Source organism: Emydura macquarii, unplaced genomic scaffold (genome assembly GCF_026122565.2).
Source record: "Emydura macquarii macquarii isolate MOO-44397 ecotype Brisbane River unplaced genomic scaffold, CSIRO-AGI_Emac_v2 contig_2636, whole genome shotgun sequence".
Classification (NCBI taxonomy): domain Eukaryota; kingdom Metazoa; phylum Chordata; order Testudines; family Chelidae; genus Emydura; species Emydura macquarii.
The window spans coordinates 23,100,316-23,115,509 of NW_027132773.1; the positions used below are offsets into that span (position 1 = coordinate 23,100,316).

The following is a 15,194-nucleotide window of genomic DNA, read 5'->3' on the forward strand; positions in this document are numbered from 1 at the left end:
ACAAATGAAGCACCACGAAAAGACCCAGAGGGGTTTGTATGATTTTAGTAAGCTACCAGCAGACAGGAAAACACTCTTGAACAATTGTACAGACCTTTACTGGACACATGGGGAATGTGGATGTCAACGATAAAGACCTCTATGTCGAATTGGACCACATTCATCACATTTTGCCACACGGGAAACACTCTCCACTCCAAGTCCTCCAATTCATTGATGATGCAGAGCAGAAGGACACTTCTCCTAAAGTGTGGATAGCTTTGAGGACTCTGCTAAAGCTGCCGGTCACAGTCATGAGTGGTGAGCACAGCTTTTCAAAGCTCAGGCTTGTTAAAACAATCGTTAATCGACAATGGCCGATGAGAGACTGACACCGCTTGCTATTTTATGACTCGAAAATGCCATTGGCCATTCTTTGGATCTCACTGACTCTGTGCTTCAGTTTGCGATGGCAAAGGTGAGAAAAATGACTTTTTGAACAAAAGGACTAAGTTTAATATTCTAAGGCTGTCACCTATTGTAACACTACCTAACACTAGTCCACCCAACACTGGTACACAGTTCAATTTCTTGATGTTAGTATATTTCAGTTATTCTTAAAATTAAAAAGTTTCTATAAGCTTAGAGGAAACAATTTTTTTTTATTTGCTTAAATATGATATGAATATAGATTTATAGATCCTAGTGTGCAAATTTATCATCTTATATGACAGGGATAAATCATGCATGCAAATCGTGCATTGAAGTCATGAACTGGGCTACAAATGCAATAAAAATAAGGTATTCAAAAGTTTAACAAATGGAGGGAAGGGGGATGCCTAAGATGCTCCTCGCCTGGGACACCATTTGGTCTAGGGCTGGCCCTTTCTCCAGTGGCATTGATGCTACAGTGGTAAACATACTTGTGTCCTGTCTACATTAGATCTCCCACCATTGCTACTACTGGTAGAGGTGCACCAATGACAGTGTAACAGTTGGAGTTAGCCCAAAAAAAGGGTAGTGTAGACACAATGTTAGAGGCTTGAATTCCCCATTAGTTTCAAATGACTAGTTCATTGGCATATTTTTGGTCACCAGTTCATTTCAGAATGGAGGTGTAATTCAATGAAATACAATCCCAGAATCCAGTTGTGCTGCCTGTAGTCTCAATAATTTCTTTAAAATAAACACTGATTTTGCAAATTCTTCTGCTTTGATTGACTACATTCCACAGAACTCTCCTTCCATATGTCCACACCAAATGTGTCCATCTCAGCTTCTGACTCCATTCCCTTTGCCTGCCACCTAGCCTCAAATATTAAATACATTTTAGTTTAAGGAAGAATTACTTTTTACAGGAGTTCTCTTTCTCTCTGTTTACACACAAACATTTACCAAAGAAATTAGTGTTCCTAAGTGAACACTAACTAAATGCAATGCTTCAACTTGTAAAGTTCAACCATTTTTGAATTATGTATGCACCAAAATATTTAAATCTCTTTACAAAAGAAAAATTGTATAGTTTTGTGCCTTCATATACTTCAAAAATGGGTGAACAGATTTTGCTCAAATTTCCAAAAAAAGTTCAGCTTTGGCTTGTGTCCCAAGTTGGGAGATGTTGGTCAAAAGTGAAAAAAAATTTCAGAAAGTTGTGAACAAGAGAAGACAAAGTCACAATGGGGGGGGTCTGAATGTAACTTTAAGTATAGTATTCTTTCTTGGTTCCTCATTAATCAATTAATGCACCATATATTTACAAATAATTTATCCTAACCTTGAAAAACCACCTCTGGGGTGGAATGCATTAGGTGTTTTAAGTGCACGGATGTTATATTTAAAATAGGAGAACATTTATTTTAAAAGCTATATACTTTCCCAATAAAATTTGCTGTGTTTTTTACTATTATTGGAACTATCTGTGGTTGAGAATGTCTTTCTCCTACTGTGTATTTTGCGAAGCACTTTCAGTTTCTAATGGATAAATGGTGCTATAACAATAAAAATATTATTTAACTTTGCTGCACTTAAAAACATCCAAGTATTTAGAATATGTAAAAACAATATGTTAATTAAGTTTTATATATATAAAATTAATTTCAAGAGCTAACTGCTTACAAAATATTTTTAAAATTAAACTGCTCATAAAGGAAAAGTCAACAAAAACACTATTCAGATTTTTTGTGTGGCCCATCTCTAAGTTGAAAAGTGATTTAAATAGTATTTAAAAAATGGAGGGAAAGTTTTCTTCATATGCACAATGAAACAAGCAAGGAAAAAAGACACACTTAATAAAGATAATGTTAATGTACTCAAAGGTGGTGGTGCTACTGGCTGCCAGTAATCATGAAGGAGCTACAATATAAAACAAAAGAGAAACTATTCTGATTAGCAAACTGCACAGAAAGCTTTCTCCAGATGAGGGTCTAAGCAATTTAATTCTGTGACATTGATGGTAAATTGAGTGAATACTATTTACTAATCATATTTTTCCAATCTCATTGTAGAAAATACATAATTAAATGCATTCTGTTTAAGGACATTTCTGACAATCCATGATTTGAAATGTGTTTGCCACTCTACCACAAATAAAAATCTAAATATGTTTACCTTTGAAACGAGAAGTGAAATAATTTCTTTAACAGTTTCTTCAATCAAGTCATCTATTTTCGAATGGTATTGTTGCTGTGTTTTAAAAGACAAAGAAAGCATTAGTGTGTATATGAACACAACACTTTTGTCATAAGTCATAAATGGTACAAAGCTGCTAACCCTGACAGATCAGATTTACTTAAAATTATCATTCTGAACATCAGAAGAACAAAACCTTGAAAACGATCTACCCAATCAACACTTTCTTACATTCTGTGTTGAAAATTTTCCCATGTACACTGTTGAGTTAAGCAGCTAATGGGGTTATTATTTAGATGAATTGAGTTCTTATTCTTATTCAGGCGAAGGAATGTGAAGGATACTTTTTGTCTTCTCCTCTATAATTAAGGTGGCCATGTATTTTTTTTTCTAAAGGGTTGGTTTAGCTGGAGAAGCAAAAAGACTAGAAAAAGATTTAATTAATACAGCATTTCATGTCTGACAACTCTCATTCAGAAGTTATTTTAAATGTCCTCTAGAAATAAAATGAGCTCCCAATTGTTCATCCTAAAAGGGCCTTTTTGTCAGTTCAGTGAGCTGTAGTTTATACAAACCTTACACTATGCTCAAGCAAGGGCAAAATTAAAATTTCATCAACAAAGCTGAATAGATGGTAACAAATTAAAAGTCCATAAAAGGCATAATAAAACGGTCCTCATTCTCCATAGCTTTTTTCTTCTGCTTTTTCACAAAAAAGATGTTTTTAAGTAGGCGCTATTTAAAATAAACCCGAAAGACTTTTATGTTTTCTCTAGATAATACTACAGAGTTCCATCCTTAAATTAACAGGAGATAGGGCTCCTATTCTGCTGTGAAGGCACATCAATTTAAATAGCAATTCTTCCTTTAAAAACATTTATCTGACAGCAAAGATTGTCCCCAAAAGCCACTTCACAGAAAATGTGACTTGTAAAGACTAACCCTATCTTGATGATTCAAGGCTAATAACATAATGCTTGGAGTAAAAGTACTGAGGTCAACATAAACATTAGCCTAACTTAGCAGCTGCCAGCTGAATAGTTTTCTAAGATGTACGTTTTTGAAGGCCATTTTTCTTCTGTCTCAAAGTTTCCATACAATCAAAACATTAAACTGGATCTGCTTAATATGCTCAGGAAATGATTTCCCAAACAAATATCTACTGTATCTGCATTTAAATTTTAGGAGCATAAGGGTGTTATGTAACTTCTCAACGCACCAAGTACTTTTTATATTGCATGTTGAATCAATTTTTTTAAAAAAAATTCTTCCTTTAAAAAAAATGCAAATAATTGCATATATGCCTCATGCAGATCTCAATGCATATATCATTCTCTCTGAAGAGTGAATAAGCTTAATGCAAAAACACAGAGACACTTTCTGTAGCTGCAAAAGACATGTTTCAGGCCTATGCCCTACACCCAAGAGAGAAATTATTAATTTCTTTAACAGCATAATATTTTGTTGACACTTTAAAGGACTGAATTTATCGAAAATTGTCAGTGTCTTTTGTTGTTAAGCAATCCCAGAAGACAGTGGATCCTGCCTCCCCAGCAGAAGTATCCAAAGGTTGATTTATCACAGATGTTACCCCGTCCCCCCTACAAAATCTCCTCACAGATGACAGTTGCTCCACAGTTGACAGTTGCAGAGTTAACCAAAAGTTCATGCAAATGACCTCCACTTCTAATGTCCCCAAACCTTATATTTTCACTTTTCTCCATTCTCCTACCCCATCAATATTATCTATGATTCTGCAGGAATGGAAGTTAATCTATTGCTGGCTAAAGTAACTCTCATCAATAAATTGGGAGAAGGGAGCTCAGCCAACTTCAAGCATTCAAAAAATCATGATACAAGATCCTCAGATAACGAGACATTATTTTTGAATAAAAATCTGGGGTTATTTTATTTGCCTTCTGGTTCTGGATCCTTTGAGGTTAATGTTTTCAAGTTTTTCTCTGCAACCATGATGGCTAGAAACTTACTTAAAAAAAGAAAGCTGAAGTTCTCATGTAATCTTTTGACTCTAGAAGCTGGAGCTTTAAGAGAAACATCACAGACCATGAGATTTGCAATAAAACTGTAAGAGTTGGTAATGCTCTCTTGCATGATCCTTGCACAACAGTCCAGTTTCTGAAATCACTGGAAGAGATATTTATGGCAACTGTTGGCCTCCACATCTCCTACCTTTCCAAACTCTCCCTAGCGAGACCAATGGATAGAGTAAATGACACTCTCTCTGACTGAATGGATGAAGGAACTGAAATTCAGAAAAACACCACCACATATTTGGCCAATTTCTGCTTTAAAATTCTTCCTTGGCTGATGTGTTCAGTCCATTTAGAGGCTGGAAGGTTAGACTAACCCACTTACAAAACTGAACTAATTTGAGCATGCTCAATAGAATCTCCTAGCATCGTTACTGAGATCCCTGAAGGAGACATCGCAGAATGTGGCATCCCTTCCCCAATGGCTCTGTGATATTTCCTTTTAAAAAATGTGATCATCACAGCAGATCCAGAGTGTTAATGGGAAGACTACTTTCAGCTTTGGTCTAATATACCATGAGCAAAGGGCATATAAGATTTCCCTTTCTGGACCAGACCACTAGTCCTTCACGTGTGGTACCTGATCCTGGCAGTGGCCATAACCTCATGCTATGGAGGAAGACAAAAATACTCATACTTCATTTGGCCACCTGTGTATTACTGCATTTGGAAAAGAGAGGAATTCTTTCCCGATTCCTGTGATAAGCAGTTTACCTTTGAAGCAATATTTAACCACATCTGGTTCAATATTATACTATACTCTGTCTTATTTTCTCTTCCATTTTGGTGCATTCACTGAATGCATTGTTTTTTGTTTTTTTAAACTGCTGAAGCACGTTAGGCTTATATTTTTATTAAGTTGTCACTGATGAATTACAAGTCTTCTTCCTTAGAAGGTCTTGAGAATCAATACCCCACACTGTATGAATTTAAACTACTGTTGCCAAGGTGTATTTACATTATATTTATATTACATTTCCTCTGGTCTTTTACCGCCAAGCCACATGAAGTATTTTAATCCTTCTGGAGTTAATCAAAATCCTTTTTGGATTGTATTAATAGAAATTACCTCAGAGTCATTGACAAAGTTCACCAACTTGCTGCCCACCATTAATAAATATATCAAGAAGCACTGGCCTCAATACACGCCGCTATTCAGTTTCCCCAGTTTAGGGATTATTTGAAGAATAATGTCTGCCTTCTTTTCTTTACAAGCATGACAGGGTAACGAAAGTCTATAATTCTGAAATATTTAAGAGACAGTTTCCCTATCTGTAAAATGATTTTCTGTGAAACATTCTACAATCTAATTTCATGAGATTTCCTTTGCTGTTCATACCAAGCTACACAGAGCAACCAACCCAAGTCTGTTTGTTTCTCTTCCCAGTTGCAGCTCTCCTTCAGTCTGCCTGGTCCCAGCAATTTTTTCAGCTTGATTCTTCCGTAGCTGTTTATCATTCTCAAAATAAAAATGTGATTAGATAACACTAAAAGTCCTACAGAATTTAAAGTTTTAAGATAACAGGTTTTAAACTAATTAACCCCAATAATTATTAAAACCTGAAAAAGCTCCAGGACTTGTCTTCATGTATGTACAGTGCTACAGTGGCGCAGCTACACCAGTGCATCTGCACCCCTGTAGCACTTTAATGAGGGTGCTACTATGCTGATGGGAGAACTTCTCCCATTGGCGTAATTAATTCACCTCCCACAGAGGCAGTAACTATGTCGATGGAAGAACCTCTCCTGTTTATATAATGCTGTCTACACAGAGGGTTAGATCAGTATAACTATGTTGGTCAGGAGCGTGGATTTTTCACATCTGGCCTCAGATTATCAAGTGCTTTATTACAGAAAAAAAATTTCCCTTTAGGCTCCCAATCATTTGACAGGCTGATGCCATGGATTCTTAGGAGTAGCAGATTTTTTTAAAACTTTCTATGCAGATGTCATTGAGATGCCAGACTCTCGCATGTATCCTGAATTCAGAGAAAGAATGCCAAAGAAGCACAGGGGGTACAGCACAGGTCATGCTGAAAATTTGAAAAGCTGTTTTGTTTTGTATCTTTTCTTCAAAGAACTCTCATGCTTTCGGAATAAGAACCTGAGATAGTTCCCTATGCTGCTGCTGAGAGAGAGGATGATGAAGGAAGGCTGGAGCTCTGGAGATTGCAATAATACACAGAAGTGGCACAGGAAGATTTCTGAAGAGCACCTTGGTGAGGACTGAAGCTCTCATGGCTGTGAGGGCCTCTTTAAATGTTGTTGCCTTGAGAAGGGAAGAGGAGTGGGAAGGGAAGAGGCTGGAGAGAGTGGGGCTGTTTATCTTCTGTGTGCAAGGCCTTCGAGGAAGTGCTGCCTTTCCTGAGGAGAAAGTGAGAGGCCTATTCTCAGGACATTGCATGAACAATGAGTAGGGGTTAGGGTGGACTCACTACTGAGGACACTTCACTACAGAGGTGCGGGAGTCTCGGGGCCTGTTTCTGATACCATGGGTCTTGTGTTGACAAGCTCTTCTGCCTCCCGAGAGGTGAGGGAGCTTCCAAAACTGTCTGACCCAGTCAAACTTGAAAGGGAACAAGAGAGACATCACAACTGTGACACCAAGAACAAGCCATGCTGGGAGTATTTCCTGCCCATTCTTTTGTATTCTGCTCCAGGAGGGTCTGAAGGCATCTGTGTGGAGCAGGACAAAAGACAAACAGAAGAAATTTCTGGAATCAGCATGAAGAGAGATTTCAGTTGGATGGAGTGAGAAGTTTGGAGTTGGGTGACTGATCACTGCTTAGCAAGTTCAAATAGCAGAGGAAATTTCTCTCGTCCACATTGCTGAATGAGCAGGAGCAAGAATAGACAGTTTATGATAAGCAATGAACATAGACAATTCACAAAGAACAAGCAATTTCTAAAACAAAAGGCACTTACCCACTGACCAGCAAACTGGATCATGCCATGGAAAACCAAAGTAGGAAAAAAACAGATGGCGGGGAGAAAAATAGGCAAATGAACATTTCATTAAAATGAAAAATTAATTATGGATTAAATACTAACTTAAATAGATGAGCTAAGGAAATGAGGAGCACACCCATCAAGACAACACAAAAGGGTAATCAACAGAAACGATATGGTTGAATAAAATAAAAATAAAACTGCCTGTAACAATGGTGTGATATATATATTTCTGCACAATACACAAATAAGTTTTAGGTGTCAAATTCTGACAATTTGTTTCTCTCCCACACCAAAACCCAAACAAACAAAATTATATCACCACCCTGCCATCACCCCACACATGTACATTAACACTGCAAAAGCAGCATTAACTGTGCAACGGTAGTCTGAATGGTCTAAGATACCATTATTGTCCCCTCACCACTGCACAGCTTATTCCTGCCAGGAGTAGAAGTATTCTTTATACAATAAGGGAAGATGGGGCAATGGCCAAGTAAGGATGTACATCCACTGAAAAAGCATAGACCATTGCCCACCCTAGAATGTCTCTCTACAGCCCCATTTGTACAGCACCCAAACAATGGGCTCTACACAGCTTCTGCAAGAGCAAAAATTAGCTAATAATTTTATTTGATGATTTCTCTCCAGTTACAATTTTCCTTGTGTGCATGTAGGTGCAAATACCAGCCAGCGCATTAAAGGAACCAATTAAATATAAATCTAATCAAATGAACAGCTTGCTGTAAAGGATGATGCTTAGGCTCCGTTGTGCTATTAAGACAGTTATAAGCAAAGGTGGTTCCGAGGAGAAGTTCTGGGAGGGACTCAAGAGGCAAAATCCCTGATGGTGTCCCCCTAAACACAATGAAATTATGGGCACTACCTGTCCATTAGGATGGAATAATGGGGCAGAGGGGCAGTTTGCACCCTCAGTAACACTCAGAAGGATCACTCCCATAATTACATAAACAAATTAATATTATGTGACACATTTCAGAAGATAAAATAAACTAATTAAAAAAAAAGCTATTTTTAACCGATCTAGTAAAGACAGTCCACAGTGTTGGACACCTATAATTAATCGAACAGTAGACCTAAACATGCACAATTCCACCTACCTCTTGCCCACCATCCAGAATGCAGAGTTTAGCAGTTTGCTTTTTGGCATCAACTAAAACGTTAAACATCGTACACACAGATGCAGGAATGCGCAAGTCCATTGATTTGTTTGTCTTTTGCAGCTTGAGTTCAAATGCAATTCTTGTTCTATTTATTTAAACATGAATTCACAATATAAAAGTCTGTCATAACAATTTCAAGACAACTGATGTGTAAAAGCAAAAACCTCATTAAATGTGTTAATTTAAAATTTAAGTCTGTGAGCACCATTGTGTGTAGGAACACAATACTACAAGTAGTAGAGTAAAATATTCATAGAGTAAATTATTCATCTGTTCAGTAGAACATCACAATGGCAGTAATCTCAAGGTTCTGCTTTGATTTAGCTAAATAATGACTGGTAGGCAAAAACATAATACATTTAACAATATGCTTCCTAATATATTAGCCATGAAAATTTTTGAAGCAGAAAAAATGTAAAGTTCAAAGGAATATTTAGATCTTCTGCATTAAAACAATATAGCTCATCTATCGTATTAGGATCTCGCTTCTGATACATTTAACTCAAAAATCCTCTTATGGCTTTAATAAAAAAGAAAATCTTTAAGAAAAAGTGAGTGAAATTATTTCCTTTCATATTAAACAAAGACATTGAACACAAAAATCTGCCTCCCTTCTCATGCTGGTGTAAATCAGGAGTATCATCACTGAAATCAATAGAGTTACATCAGAATAAATTTACTGAATGATCAGAATCAGGCCTATATTACACAAATCTAAAATGACGGCTAAACCAAACATTTACGCCACTGGAGAAATACAACTCTTATAATCATTAACATAGTTTGTATAAATTCACCTAAGAGTTTCAATTCTGCTCTTCCCAAAAAACTTTCCTAGTATGATTCTCCATTTGGTTTGAAAGAGTGACAAGATTTCTCATGTGTCAGCTGCAATATCATTGCTGTTTTGAGAACATTTAAGGGTGTCTTGCACATGTAAACTCATACTGAGGTGAAGCTTTACGTAGCTGAATTAGAATGTTCCCTATGGTGGGCATATAGAGGGCTATTGAACAACATGCCTACCCTACTGGAGATGAAGGACGGCAATGATCATGTTAAAGACTTAGCCATACCAGTTGTTTCTGACAATCTTATTAAGCAAATGCAGCTGAAAACCTTCAGTCTTCCTGATTTCGTTCAGGAAGAATTCTAGATCTCAGAATCAGACCTTCAAGACTTCCATATTTGCCTACTACAACATGCTCTACAGTACTCGAAAATGAAGCCAAAAGCCAACTCAAAAGGTGTATCTGGTTCATCAGGTGGCAGCTTGCCTCTTAACAGAGACAGCCTGTAACAATAGCAACGCACCAGTACTTTGCTACTATTATTGACTCCTGATCCAGTTCTGATGTGTTATAAAAATGCTTTTCTTTAAGGTTCTGAATATACTAGGCCCAACTTGCTTAGAGATGACATTCTGGACATATCTTGTTTGAATAAACAGATGATGACACATTCATTCGTACAATAGTATTTCCTGTGGGATTGTTCACAATGAGCCATTTTATACAACTGGTGGCTGGGCTGAGTCCATAAAAGTCTTGTGAGCAGTTGCGATTGGTCACATGACATTTATTGAGTCGGCGGTGAGTAAAAATAATTTCACTTGTACAATGACTTATGAAGAAAACACATTGACTCTTGGGAAGGAATAGTTGTATGTAAGAGATGATTGGGAAGGACTTTTGCCTGAGCTTTACTACGAACAGATAAGAGTGGATCCTGAGGTAGTTCCATACTATGAGATGTTATTTTTTTTATAGAAATAATAACTGCATGTTTGAAATCACTTGGAATGGTCTTAGGTTTCCAAGTGGAAACATAATTGTTGAAGACAATGGATACTGTTCTGCCACCATGATGAAGTGGTAGATGATAAGCCTTCATATGTTGATGAGTGGTAAATCTGAGCTGACACTACAGCTTTTAAGTGTTTGTACCCATAGTAGGTCCTTTTAGACATTCCGTGGTTTCCATGCTCCTTATCTAGCAAGCCACAATTTCACATTGGCAGTCAATATTCTTGAACCAACTGCAGTTTGTGGTAGAACCTTTTCTCAAGACCATAATGTAATTAATTTATTTATAGAAGCTGGTCATGTTACAGATATGCAGAGTCAGAAGACTTCTCTTCTACCAAGAATTTTTTATTTTAAATCTTTGGAAACTTGATTTTTAGTTAGATACAGAAGGAGTGATAAATGAAAAACAATTTTCTTTTAGGCCACTAATCTCAGGTTCCTTTTTGTCAACCAAGACTAGAAATATGGTTTTAAACCTTTCTATCACTTTGAAGGCAAAAACACAGATATAAATTGGCCATCGTAGCAAGGCGCTGTGGCCTTCCTCAGAGCCTGGCCCCGAAGAAGGGTCGCAATGCCCCTGCTGGGCAGAACAAGGCCCTGCAGGCCAAATACCCTGGAAGCAGAGGGGCCGAGCCAGGACTGGAAGGGGAAGCATAAAAGGCCGGCCTAAAAGCTCAGTCAGGGGAAAGCTGCTGCCGGAGAAGGACGTGCCTTCCCCGAGGTTGCGGCCTGGGCCTGACTCAGGCCCGCAGCTGTGCAGAACAAACACTCCACCGACTGGAGCTTCCAAGGCCCGCCTGGACTGCCAGACCCCAGTGACTGGGAAGGGCCGCTGGGTCCCAGTGACTGGGAAGGGCCGCCGGGTCCTAGTGACTGGGAAGGGCTATCCGAGACCAATGACTGGGAGAAACCCCCCGAGGCTGTCCCTGACCTAGAGGAGCTGCCCACCGCTGGGACCCACTGGAGCTGCCTGAGCCAGGTGCACCAGAGGACCCCCTGGGACCCTGGGACCTGGAGGAGCTGCCATCCGTGGACAGTCCCGAGGAGTTTCCAGACCTGTTGCTGGCCGCCAGTGAGGGACTCGTGGGATTCCTGTTCACTGTCTACCCCAAAAACTTGGAGGAAGACCTTTGGCTGCAGGTACCCGGGTGCTGAGTGGGAGGAAGTAGCTTAGGGACAGCTGACTGTAGAGTGGCTGAGTCTGTGGTCGAACCACTCAGCGTGTTGCAGCTGGAGCCCTGCTGACTCAGTGGCAAACCACTTTGCCACTGATAGGGCCCTGAGCTGGGATGCAGTGGAGTCGGGTGGGCCTGCGTCCCCCTCCTTCCTTCTCTAACCACCCCAGGAGTGCTTGGCTCCTCTGAACTTCCCTGCCAGAGGATACTGAGCTTTACCAGCCCCAGGGGCTATAGACTACTTTGCCTGCCCTGCCCTGCCCTGCCCTGCCCTGCCTGAGGGCCGGGGGCCACAGACTGCTTGCCAACCTGCCTGCCAAAAGGCCAGGGCTATAGACTACTTTGTTTGCTCCGCCCTGCCTGAGGGCTGGGGGCAACAGACTGCTTATCGGCCCCACCTGTCTGACGGTCGGGGGCTATGGACTACTGTGCCTGCCCCATCCTACTTGAGGGCCGGGGGCACCAGACTGCTTAGCAGCCCCACCTACCGGAAGGCTGAGGGCTAGAGACTACTTTGCCTGCCCCACCCCACCTGAGGGCCGGGGGCTACAGACTGCTTACCAGCCTTGCCATGCTTGAGGGCCAGGGACTATAGACCACTTGGCCGTGCCTGCCCCACTTAAATGCTGGGGCTACAGACTGCGTGGCTAGCCCGCCCCACTTGGGGGCCGGGGCTAAAGATTCATAACCCTCTAGTTCTTTCCCCTTAAACCTATTATTAAGAAAGGGAAGAAAAGTGATCCAGGAAACTACTGACCTGTTAGTTTGACCTCCATTGTATGCAGGTCTGGGAACAAATTTTGGAAGAGAAAGTAGTTAAGGATATAGAGGAAAATGGTAATTGGGATAAAATACAACATGGTTTTACAAAAGGTAAATTGTGCCAGACCAACCTGATCTCCTTCTTTGAGAAGATAACTGATTATTTTATACAAAGGAAACGCAGCAGATCTAATTTATCCGGATTTCAATAAGGCATTTGATACAGCTCCACATGGGAAATTATTAAATTGGAGTAGATGGGGATTAATTTCAGAATTGAAAGGTAGATAAAGAACTGGATAAAAGGGAGATTACCATGGACCATACTGATAGCTAAACTGTTGGGCTGGAGGGAGGCTACTAATGAAGTTCTTCAGGGATCCGTCTTGGGGTCAATCTTATTTAACATCTTTATTAATGACCTTAGCACAAAAAGCGGGAGTTTGCTAATAAAATGTGCAGATGACACAGTTGGGAGATATTGTCCATGTGGAGGAGGAGCAGAATATCATACAAGAAGATGTGGATGACCTTAAAAACTGGAATAGAAATGGGACAAAATTTAATTGGGCAAAATGCAAGCTTGTGCACTTAGGGACTAACAAGAAGAATTTTTGCTATAATCTGGGGATTTATCAGTCGGAAGAGACAGAGGAGGAGAAAGACTTGGGCTTAATGATTGATCTCAGGCAACTAAGATGATGTGGCTAGGTGTACTATTTGTTCCGTCCACCCACTGCTAAAGGCCCCTCCCCCTGAAAGGGAGGAGTCACTGGACCCAGGACACAACTAAGTGCGTGGGACAACTAATGAAAAAAGGAGCGGGCGTGGGGGTCACAGGTTTAAACAAAGGGAACCAGAAGGGGACATCGAGCAGAGAACCTCGGACAGGGCCCACTGCTCCTGGAAGGTGTCAAGGAAGCCAGCGGACACTTCTCAGGGGAACTCTGCCCGGATGCATGAACGGATGGAGGAATGGAAGCAGGCCCCACAGTTGCAGACCTCCCTCCCAGCCAACCTCCTCTCCCTGGTCTTGTAAATTTTGGCCAGGGCTAGGAGGAGGTTGACGAGGAGATCCCGCGACTTTGTGGGGCCATGGATGAGGTGTGTGTAGATGAACAGGTGTGGGGAGAAGTGCAGTCAGAACCTCAGCAGGAGGAGTACTCCAACGTCTCCCTCATGCCGCAGAAGGAGCAGGTGTCGGGGAGAGGGGTGAACCATGCCAAGTACACGCCTGTGCCCACGGATCAGTGAAGGAGCCGCCAACTGATGTCCCCGGTGGGCCGTGGGGTCAAGGTGGAGTAGAGACTGGCTCACTGGGGGTCCTCGCTCTCCACAGGTGGTAGCAGGGCCTGCCATTTGGTGTCAGGACGGGACGTGAGGGCAAGGAAATGGAGGGTGTGGAGCATGAGCGTGTAGAGATGGTCCCTCGGCGTGGTTTGAAAGAGGATGCCTGGTGCGCGGGGAGAGGGCAGCTGGAGGGCTCACGGGGCTGGGGCTCGATGGAAAGCGCCAGAGAGCTGAGAGCAAGGCGCTGTGGCCTTCCTCAGAGTCTGGGCCCAAGGAAGGGTCTCGACTCTCCTGCTGGGCTAGTTGCCAGCCTACAGCCATAAAAAAGGTTATTTTTCAAATTGGGTTTCTCAAGCTGCATCCACAAAATTTGCATCTGGGCCCATTTCACATGAAAACCCTACATTTCTGTCTGAAAAATGGGTAACTGAATACAGAAATAGGTATGTGAGCTAATGATTATTCATTTGCAATTCTAAATGCCCATTTGTGCACACACATTGTATAGGAACAGTTTAGGACTTTGAAATCTCAGCCAATATAGTGAGCACTAAGAGCTGCTCAATATTTTTCAAATTATTTTTTTTTAATTGAAAAATGGCCTTTTTTGAAAGCAAAACTTTTCATGAAGAACCGTTGATCTACCTTGTTAAAAAAAATATTGTTTTTCATAAATGCTCGGGCTTTTTATTTAAACAAAATTTTTATTGAAAACATCATAAAAATGGTTATCAATTTTTTTTCTTTATAGAAAAATTAGGTTTCAATAAACAAAAATGTCAATAGTCATTTTGATAATGTTATTGCTGATTTTTTTAGAAATATTAAAAATATGCCAAATTTTGATAAAACCAAAAATGGGTCCGTTTCAAACACATCAAAATGAAAACAACTTTGACATTTCCATTTTTAAATGAAATTAGGCTTTTGTTTTTCAACCAGCTCTAGTTAGATATACCTGGATAATAGTCATCATAACTTAACAAAGTTATATATAACTCATAAAATATAATGTATAAATAACATCTAGCTTATGCCTAAATTTAGCAACAAGGATATTGTGACTGATCTTAAAGATGCCTGAAATCATGCTCTTTAGACACTTTAGCCAGTTTGAAAAGTGATTGCATTATTCTAACATTCTGAAGTGTACAGCTCAGTGTAACCTGACATCAATACAGCATTTGGCACCTCACTTTGATAATATGCAGAGCGATCTTTTTCAGGACTTTTGGGTGGCCTTAAAAAAACATTTCTCAACCTTCTTCCATAAACATATATGCTTTTCCACTGTGATCTTGCCACTATGTAGAGTGAGAGCCTTAGGATTCAATTCAGAGAAGACTCAGCAAGGTAATTTATTAG

General features: G+C 40.1%; 1 protein-coding gene across 3 annotated transcripts in view; it reads right to left on the reverse strand.

The window, feature by feature from the left end:
* CADPS2 (calcium dependent secretion activator 2) overlaps window positions 1–15,194 on the reverse strand; it is a 501,284-nt gene that overhangs the window by 50,588 nt on the left and 435,502 nt on the right. For 2 of the 3 annotated variants that reach the window (XM_067564291.1, XM_067564293.1), the window contains 3 exons: window positions 8,729–8,876; window positions 7,584–7,598; window positions 2,587–2,661 (listed from right to left, as the gene is read on the reverse strand). In XM_067564291.1, the coding sequence (XP_067420392.1) occupies window positions 2,587–2,661; window positions 7,584–7,598; window positions 8,729–8,876 (238 nt within the window). The remainder of the gene's footprint in view (window positions 1–2,586; window positions 2,662–7,583; window positions 7,599–8,728; window positions 8,877–15,194) is intronic. The other variant, XM_067564292.1, reaches the window with a different exon arrangement.